The sequence below is a fragment of the Ochlerotatus camptorhynchus genome, unplaced genomic scaffold (assembly GCF_037179485.1).
Source record: "Ochlerotatus camptorhynchus isolate MF236.1 unplaced genomic scaffold, CSIRO-AGI_Acam_v1.1 ptg000328l, whole genome shotgun sequence".
NCBI classification, from domain to species: Eukaryota; Metazoa; Arthropoda; class Insecta; order Diptera; family Culicidae; genus Ochlerotatus; species Ochlerotatus camptorhynchus.
The window spans coordinates 1934236-1944432 of NW_027040816.1; the positions used below are offsets into that span (position 1 = coordinate 1934236).

At 41.3% G+C, this 10197-nt stretch overlaps 1 protein-coding gene across 2 annotated transcripts; it reads right to left on the reverse strand.

Annotated features, from left to right (window-relative positions):
• Positions 1-510: 510 nt before the first annotated feature.
• On the reverse strand, positions 511-9625 carry SCCRO3 (defective in cullin neddylation 1 domain containing SCCRO3). Of its 2 annotated transcripts, none has more exons than XM_065230171.1 (3): positions 9106-9625; positions 8904-9041; positions 511-2258 (listed from the first exon to the last, which is right to left on the reverse strand). In XM_065230171.1, the coding sequence occupies exons 1-3, from the start codon at positions 9224-9226 to the stop codon at positions 1558-1560; spliced, it is 960 nt and encodes a 319-aa protein (XP_065086243.1). In that variant the 5' UTR covers positions 9227-9625; the 3' UTR covers positions 511-1557. The 2 variants fall into 2 exon arrangements, with proteins under 2 accessions (XP_065086243.1, XP_065086242.1); XM_065230170.1 differs by having other exon boundaries at positions 8904-9053.
• Positions 9626-10197: the final 572 nt, after the last annotated feature.

Here is a 10197-nt window from a genome sequence, read left to right on the forward strand (position 1 = left end):
GTGACGAACTTGATACCCTTTTTGATGACGACCTCAACACCACCACCCCTGGAGCTGGTGCGATCAAGCCGGATGATGGTGTGGTCAGGCAACCAGAAGCTGTCACCGGACTTATGGGGTGTTTACATCTGTGCGGATTTGCAAGCGCTTGTGTACTAGCGATCTAGCACGAACTTCAGTTGCTCCTGAAATCTCATACTGGTAGACGCTGATGCCCTGTTTACATTATGCTGGTGAGCTTTTTTGCTAGTAGCTGGCTCATTAGCGCTGGTGAAATAGCATAAGTGTAAACAACCTATTAAGGTGAGTCTCGGCAAGGAGCCCCACGTCGATGTTGTGCTTGCGGAGGAAATCGGCAAGTTCGATCTCTTTTGCTCGTACAGAGCAAGCATTCATTACTGGTGACGATAGTTAACGCGCGAGTACTAGTGCTCGTGCACTACAAAAATTGGCGCGAGTACTAAAAGGTTAAGAAGGAAAAAAATCCAACAAAAAGAAAACTCTTTCGGCTTATTTGTGTTGACATTTTTCGATTTTATTCATCCATTTTGTCTAGAATTATCTTAAATAGAGGTTCAGTAGTTTTGTTCTCTTGTTTGTTTTAAATTTAGCCTACATTTTTTTTTCATTTTCACCAAGACTGCGACCGGTTCCAACTAAGACATCCAACACACATCGTTCAAAATAAGGAGCGTCCTAGTTCATTTAATTTATTTTCTTTTCTTTTTTTCTTTAATACATTTGAGCTAATATGTGAAAAAGTGTTGATTTCCGTTCAAAGTCGGCCTAGTGCGGTTCCACTGTCACTGCGCTTTGTCTGTCTGTGTATTTTTTTCTCTCATCTGATTCCTCGCTCCCCACTCGACCAGCGAAGGAACGGGAGCCAGGGAGAAGGAACAAAATTTAGCCTGGAGCCGAAAAGCTTGTACATAAATTCCTCTTTTAAACACTATCGACTTGCTCCTCACGGGTTAAGTTTACGATCACATAAAATCTTTCTTTATTTTTATTTTTTTCGTTTTTCCGCTATCAGTTTACTGATATGACGTTCACTTCTCTACATTAGCAAAAATTGGCTGTTCGCGGAACGCAGAGAAAGCAGGCTCTCTGGCGATTTAAAGTTTCTGTTTTGCGTTCTTCAACATCAAATCATCGTTCTATCAATTAATTTTAACTGGATTACACTAAATTTCGATATCTATATGAGTGTATAAAAGAAAACAAATATATAATAGCGTTAAGATTAATCATGCATCTAAAAGTAGAGTAAAATTCGTGTTTATCGAACAAATGATTTACGTGCGATGTTGCTAAACACTTGCTTCTGCTTCTTCGGGGTCCTTACAAAAGATAGTCACACTTAAGCGTGATTAGAATGCGATGGAAATGAACGCAAAAAAAAATGGGCAGCATTTAGGGTACAAACATAAACAAGGATACAAGATCATATTAAGCTCGTGCGAGCTCTACTAGGTAAAAGATAGATTAATAAATATAGTAAAACGTGCGTGTTCGCTTAAAACGGAGCACTGCAAGCCGCTACCTTGCATCGCAATACTATGAATTATTGTTGTCGTCCTCCTGGACGCCGATAGCCACTGCCGTCACCAAGCCGCCCTCGGAACCTTCGAGTCCCGCCTCCGGGTTCTTGCTGGCCAGCTTAAGCCGTTCCTGTTCGTACTCGACAAAGTCATCGAATAAGCTGGGCCACGCTTCGGTGTCATCGTACTGTGTAATATCACAGGTCTCAACAAAGTTCAGAAACATGTTCCAGGTATCCTTCGGGACGCCTCGGATGTTCTGGTGCTGCTCGAGAAAGTGCAACCACCGCGGTAGAATGTCCGGCGTGTGAACCGTAAACACCAGACGCCACAGACTGATGGCCATGTCAAGCGAAAGGATCCGATGGCCCGGCTCCAGTCCGAACCGGAATGTGAATCTGTATAGCAGCTTAAAGTCCTCGGAGTCGGTTTTGAGCTTTTCCATAATCTGCTCCAGCCGGAGCTTGATGTCGTCGATGCTGGCAGCGTTCATCTGCTGTAGGCCCTGGATGAATTCCGACTTGGTGAACTGACACATCTGGGACGCGTCCAGACGCCACGCCAGCACCAGGATGGCAAAGTCGTCCGGCTTATAACCTAGATCACAGCACAGCCGCTCGATGCCCTCCGATAGGATCGCGTCCTCCTGGCTGTCCTTGTACTCCTCGAACAGCTTGTTCAGATCGTTGTCGGAAATTTGCGTCGCGAGATCTTTTCCTGGGGGGTTGGAAGGGAGGAAATTTAGTGAACGCTTGAATCTGGATAAATGTTCCCCATTTTCGTACCCTTCTACAGGGGACGGTTCTAAGTATGTACTGTTAGAATTGATGAAAAAATTACAAGGGACAGCCCTATGGGGTTGTACGCAATGGTGACGTAGGACTACGTGGTCTTACATATATAATAAATGTTATTTGTTAACTGCCACAGGAGCCTGTGTTTTGTGTACGAATAGGAATTTGAGCGGGGTTCTCTCTCTTTGTATTCTTTAGTATGGCTAAAGTAGGGATGAATACCAAACACCGTTTAAAACTGTAAGTTGCGCTCTAAGAGTTGCAATTTCATTTTTTGACAGTTTCAAATTTTAGAACTGTCGAGTAGTTTGAAACAATTTTGAAACTCACCATTGTGAAAGGCCGTAGGAATCAAGAGAATCGAGAAAAGAAAATCAATAGTATTTATTTTATAAGAGAAATATTAGAATGTTGAGGAGAAAATATAAATGGTTGTCCAAGTTTATTTTTCAAGAAGATTTAAAAAAAAAATTGTGGTAGCTTGAGAACCTCTCCAATGAAATATGAGATTCATGGAGTTCTGAGATAATTCAGACATAGACATTTTTTCAAGACATAAAAATGTGTTCAGAATATAAAATATGAGAAATTTTCGAGATTAAGAGACGTTGACAAATTTTTAACCCCCTCTTTGCGACACTTGGCTAAGTTCTCAACATAATCGAATAGAAAAGGCAGTGCCAATCTTGGATAACAAAAAAATTCGCTCTTTCACTGGTGGTTGCCAAACAAGGAGATGGCACCCATTCCAAGTAACATTGTAAGTTTTATTGAAGCTTTAAAGCATTCTACAAGTCTAAAGTCATGGTCTACAGAACCCTCATAAAACACAAATTGTTACTAGGGATATCTCTACTAATAAACTGGGACGGGACTTGACAATCAAGCTTCTCATTCATCTTAACGTTTTTGAAGAATACCCTTTGGAAAGTTGTGCGTGGTATTTAACGGAGTTGACCAATGATGCCAGGAATGTAAAATATTTTTTTCTATTTCATTCTATTATTTGGATTTTATTCGGAGTTTCTACCACAGTTTAGCAGCTTGTACATCATTTTGCTCAACACAATGAAAACAACCATGAACAAACCTCAATATCCATCGCTTAAAACATGTAGTGCACTCAATTTTTCAGCTTCTCTTTCGCAAATATAAACAATTAACAATGCCACTGACGTCAACATTGATTCCGGCATCACTGCCAGCCAGATTGATGCGATCCCAATGTCCTTTTTATTCCACGATGGCTACTGTCAAATTTACCATTTGACCGGATTTGACAGCAAATGGCTCGAAATCGCAACCCGATTGTCAAGTCCCGTCCCAGCTAATAACAAGTAACCATAGCGAGCATAGCTGAGGGCTCACACTCTGGGCCTGCTTAAGGTCCGTTTAGACAATATGATTTATTGGTCTGATTTTGACTTTGTCAAACCCCCTGTTTGCTGCTGTTCACACTCCTTCCATAATGAATTATCTAAAAATTGCTCTAACATCGGCAGGCTTACCTTACCAATCAAGCTAAGGCCTTGTTGTCCTCTGCTGTCCGAAGAAGTCGTCTCCACTCTACTCGATCCATGGCCACCCTTCGCCAGCTTCGTAGTCTGCGAAGGGTCCGCAGGTCGCCTACTACTTGGTCGATCCACCTTGCCCGCTGCGCGCCTCTTCTTCTTGTTCCTGTTGGGTCGCTTTCTAGAACCATTTTCACTGGGTCTTCGTGCGGCATTCATACGACGTGCCCAGCCCACTGTAGTCGCCCAATTTTTGCAATATGGACGATGGATGGTTCTCCCAGCAGCTGGTGCAATTCGTGGTTCATTCGCCTCTTCCACGTTCCGTCATCCATCTGCACTCCACCGTAGATGGTACGCAACACCTTCCGTTCGAAAACACCAAGGGCGCGTTGGTCCTCCATGAGCATAGTCCAGGTCTCGTGGCCGTAGAGGACCACCGGTCTAATCAGCGTCTTGTAGACAGTCAACTTCGTGCGGCGGCGAATTTTATTCGACCGGAGCGTCCTCCGGAGTCCAGAGTAGGCACGATTCCCTGGCATAATGCGTCTTTGAATTTCTCTGCTGGTATCATTTTCGGCGGTCACCAGTGAGCCCAAATACACGAACTCATCGACCGATTTCGTCACCGACAATCTAAACTCGGGGTGCGAGGCTAACATTGTCTTCCCTAGAACCTCTTCCTTTCATGTATTTTGTCTTTGATGCGTTTATGGCAAGTCCAATCCGCCTAGCATCAGCCTTCAGTCTGATGTACGTTTCCGCCATCGTCTCAAAGCTCCGTGCCATGATGTCAATGTCATCGGCGAAGCCAAGAAGCTGGATGGACTTCCTGAAGATCGTGCCACTCGTGTCTATTCCAGCTCTTCTGATCACACCTTCTAACGCGATGTTGAATAGCAGACACGAAAGTCCATCACCTTGCCGTAACCCCCTTCGAGATTTAAAGGGACTCGAGAATGTTCCCGATACTCGAACAACGCACATCACTCGATCCATCGTCGCCTTGACCAATCGCTTCAGTTTATCCGGAAATCCGTACTCGTGCATAATCTGCCATAGCTGATCTCGATCGATTGTGTCGTATGCGGATTTGAAATCGATGAACAAATGATGCGTGGGCACCTCTGTTCGTGGCATTTCTGCAAGCACCCATGAATCCCGCCTGGTATTGCCCCACGAACTCTCTTGCAAATGGTGACAGGCGGCGGCATAGAATTTGGGAGAGTACCTTGTAGGCGGCGCTCAGCAATACGATCGCGCGGTAGTTGCAGCAATCCAACTTGTCGCCCTTTTTGTAGATTGGGCATACGACAGCTTCCATCCACTCCTCCCGTAATATCTCCTCCTCCCAAATTTTGGCAATTACCAAGTGCAGTGCTCTAGCCAGTGCTTCACCACCGTATTTTAATAGCTCACTTGGTAGTTGATCTACACCAGTTGCTTTGTTGTTCTTCAGCCGACCGATCTCATCCTCAACTTCTTGAAGATCAGAGGCCGGTAGCCTGTCGTTTTCTGCGCGTGCTCCAAGGTATGTTGCTGTGCCACCTTCGTTTTCTGCAGCTTCACCGTTGAGGTGCTCGTCATAGTACTGCTTCCACCTCTCAATCACCTCGCACTCGTTCGTGAAAAGGTTACCGTCCAAGTCCTTGCACATATCGGCTTGCGGCACGTAGCCTTTGCGCGAACTATTTAGCTTCTCGTAGAACTTCCGTGTGTCGTTTACGCGGTACAGATTTTCAATCGTCTCTCGATCTCAGTCTTCCTGCTGACGCTTCTTCCTTCGGAATACCAAGTTTTGTTTGTTCCGCGCTTGTCTGTATCGCTCAACATTCAATCTCGGCAGGCGTATTTGCTTATATTATTTTAAATAAAATGAGAAGTAGGAAATTGTTGCTCTAAAGGAACACCGGCAGGGATCTGGCTTATCTTATCTTATCTTGTCTCCCACCCAGAAGTGCGATTTGAAGGCGAAAAAGGATTTCAAAACTTCACCAGGATGTCGATACCAACATTCGACAAGCTAGGGGAAAAGTTTTCGATAGATCTACATGATTCCTTGAGTTCGGAACATTCCTGTTAAGAACTCAATCCTGCATATTTCTCTGAAAACCTTTGGAGGTCCCTGAAATTTGGTTTCTGTTCTCTGGTTAAATATCTTTGAAGATCAACAAACTTTCCTGAAGATCAGCAAATTTCTCGGTTGTTCTGCAGATTTCTTTGAGGTTCTATGTGTTCATGAGAAGTTCTGCAAATTTCTCTAACAATCTACAAAGTTCCTGAATCGATGCAGATTTAAGATCCTTAAACATCAACAATTATCTCTGATGTTCACTAAATTTCTTATAATCTACGAACTTCTCGAACGTTCGGTTATTCTATCTCTTGATTTTCATGATTCAATGAATATGTGTAAATATCTCTGAACATCAACACAATTCCCTACAAAATAAAAAAATAAATATCTAGAATTTTTTGAGCTTTCCGGAAGTTTAAGAAAGTTCTCTGAAGATCTACTAATCTTTCGGAAGTTGTGCAAATATCTTTAAAGATCAGCGAACGTCCCAGAAGTTCTTTAAATTTATCTCAAAATCCTAGAACCTCAATAAAATTCTGAAAATGTATTTAAAAATCTGCAGATTTTTCAGTAGATTTAAGATCTACCCTTTGAATTTTTCTGAAGTTTCAAAAATTTCATTAAAATTCTGTTAATTTTTCTGAAGTCCTGTATGTCTGCTCTGAAGATCTATGAACTGCCCTGAAGTTCAATAAATTTCTCAGTAGATCTTCGAACTTCTCTTAAGTTCTGTAAATTTATTTGTGGATTCTTGGACTTCCATAAAGTTCTGCAGGTTTCTCTGAAATTATTTGAAATTCCCCAAGCTCTACAAATTATTTTTAATTCGCTGAAGTTTTAAAAATTTCTCTGAACTAGTTTTTCTGAAGTTATGCTATTTTTTCTCCTTAAAATGTACGAAATTACTGAAGCTCTACAGAATTCTCTTAAGGTCTACGGACTCCTCTGAAGTTATTCAGATCTATCTATTTCCAACTTACAGGGCTTGGATTTGTTTTTGAAACTGTAGAATTTTTATGAATCTTTCTGAAGATCTCAATTTTTTCTAAAACTGTGAAGCTTTCTGAACCACTAAATGAAGTTCTGCAAATACCTTTAAAGTTCTGTAAAGTTGTCTGAAGCTCCGTAGTTCTATTCTCAAGTTCTACGAATTACACTGATGCTCAATCAATTTTTCAATAGATCTGAAGAGTTCTCTGAAGTTTTGTAAATTCCTCTGTAGGCTCTCGGGCTGCCCTGAAGATCAGAACATTTCTCTGAAGATCTTCGAAATTACCTAAAGTTCTCCAAATTTATCTTAAAACATATGAAGTAACAAGTTTCCCTGAAATCGTATAAATATTTTATCAAAAATCGCCGAACTTCCCTGAAGTTCTGCAAATTTCACTGAAGATCCATTAAAATTTCTGAGATTTTAAAAACGTATCAGAAAATCTGCACACTTTCTTGAAGGCCTTTAAATTTACCTGAAGATCTATGCCCATTCTTAAGATTTTTTGCAAAAGTTCTGTAATTTTTTTTTTTTTTTCAAAGTTCTGTAGCTTTATTTTGAATATCTACGGACTTTTATGATATTCTACAATTGTTCAGTAGATCTCCAAACTTCTGTGAAATTCTTTACATTTACTGTAGATTTTTGGACTTGTCTGAAGTTCTGCGAATTTCTTTAAAATTATGTAAAAAATTTTGAAGTTTTGTAGTGCTGTTCTCAAGATCTACGAACTACCCTGAAGCTCAAAAAATTTCTTATTACATCTCTGAACCTCTCTGATGCTCTAAAAAAATCTTAGTAGGCTCTCAGAACCAAGAAATGAGATCTTCATTCTTTTATTTAACGTCGGTCTCTGTTCCGCAATCTAGTGCCAATCACCGACGGACATTGATTGCCATCAATTGACGGCAATCGAATGTGCTTCCACACCTGCGTAGGATATCGCACCCATTCAACACACATATGGGCCGGGACCAACGGCTTTACTTCCCTTCCGAAGGAAGACGTGACCAGATGCCTCAGAAAAATCTCACCGACCTCGGCTAAGACCCATTGGGGTGAGAAAGCAGTCACGCTTACCACTACACCACTGGCGCCGGCTCAAGAAATCAGATAGTCTAAATGGACCTTTAGATTGATATGTGATCACGTTTTTATGCTGGCAACAAAAAGATGGCGGTGTGTCAGGCGCTTGTTGTCAAAACATTTCTGCATATTTCAGCCTTCAAAATAAAAACAATATATGTACAAATACAGTACCGCAAATCGGGGTGAAGTGATCAAATATGCAACTTTTAACTGTTCCTAAACATCTTATCAGAATCAGCAATTATTCTAGTGCTGTGTACGGTGAAATTACTTATTTGACTTAATGTAGAGTCAAATCTTAAATCAGAGTTAGTTCACATGAACAGTTTCGTATCATAAAAATTATTTTATGTGAAAAACTAAAAAACTACATCTAGGCTTATTTTTAATTGTTTTGTAGTTTTTTCGTAACCTTGTTCGATTTTGAACACCAATCAAGTAGACATGCTATCTTCTGAATATTGTATTGCATATAAGCCTGCATGATCAACTTCACCCCAGAATTGATAATTTGCATTTTTTTTTATCCAATTCTAATTCCAAAAAGTTAATTTTTTGGAACTAAAATTGGATTAAAAATGCAATTTCAAAACTAAATTCGTACATTAGAAAAGTATTTACTAAGTACATGTTTGAGAGGTATTTGTTTGTGTGTCAAACATTTCCAACTTCCCCACGATTTACGGCATAATAAAGTAATTGCGTGCTAATTCTTCACATACAATTTGAAAATCGAAACTTCTTAAGCAATTATGCAAAGAAGTGATGATTTTAACGGGCCAACAAAGGTTTACCTTGCTCATTTGGTAGTGATTTTGGACTTCAAAGTTTCTTTTCAAAATCCATCGATTTCCCCCCAGCATTTCACAAAAACTTACTTCACTAAATTGCAAAACTTACCGGGCAAACTGCTACCGTCCGGCAACGCGTTCAAGTTGCCATTAAGTAATCCGATCGTCTTCTTAAAACTACCGCTCTTTCTCTCCGAGCCCAACGACGTCATTCGTATGGGACTGGCGGCCAGCAGATCGTCCGTTTCTACCAATAGAACTTCAAATTAGTTACAAACATACAGTTCACTTCGCCCCGCCCCATCTACTACCATTAACTGTCGCTTCGGGATCCGTGATGGCCGTTTCCGGCCCAAGTACCACCCCGTCCGAAGCAACGTTATTGACCGTCGCATTCGGCGGTGACTTGAAACACGTCAGACAGCTTCCCATTGCGTCTGTGTGTCCTGTCCTGTAAACTCTTCGCTACACCCTTCTTCTCCCGTTCCACCCCTTTCGGTTCAACCGGAAGGGCGCTCCTCCTTATTATCTCCTAAGCCAAATTGCACAAACTGTCCGGTAGTAACGGTAGGAGTAACCTTCGGCACTCATTGTCTTGTGTGGCACTCCAGTGGTGTCCTCTGCGGATGCGGCGGTCGATCGACATTGGACCATTAGCGCTTGGACCGCAGCCGTGCAGCAGGGACCATGTTGTTGCAACTCTGGTGTTGGCACAGTGCGGAATTGCTGTGATTGGCACTTGAACAGTTATGATGGATTAAGGTTTCGTTCTTTTTTCTTCTTTCTGCTTTGTTGTTGTTGTTTCTTGCTCTTGCCTCCACCGTACGGTACCTAAAAAAAAAGAGGAAAGCCTCAGAATGTTAACATTGTTGTTGTTATTTTTATTTCTTCTATGCTCGTCGTCTTTGCTCTTGTTCGTCTCTTTTCTAGCTTCTGAGTCATTGACACCTTCGACGGGCCACTTTCTAATATGCAGCGAATTTACATCGAGTTTGGGCAATTCGCCTTTCAGCGGTTCAAAGGGGAACCGATAAGAGGGGCCAGCGAAGTGGTAAACAATCAAAATATGGAAAATATTTATTTTCTCGAGCCCTTGAAAACAGGATCGTACTTGCATATACTGGTTTGACAGATGTTACAGCTCGAACTATATTCAAAATGATGAAACAGTTTCAAAGTTTTACTTGATTTATACACACAAATTCAAATCATTCGTATATTAACAGTGTAAATAAGAAACTGTGCAGAAACTAGATCAAATGTCCACCAAATAATCACAAAATTTTCACTCTACCTTCCTGTCAAATGTACCAGCTTCCCCAAAAAAATCACCACTTCTTCTGTATATTCTCTTCGATTTTGCGACTGATGCAGACACTTACTTCTTCTTGCTCCGCTTCTCC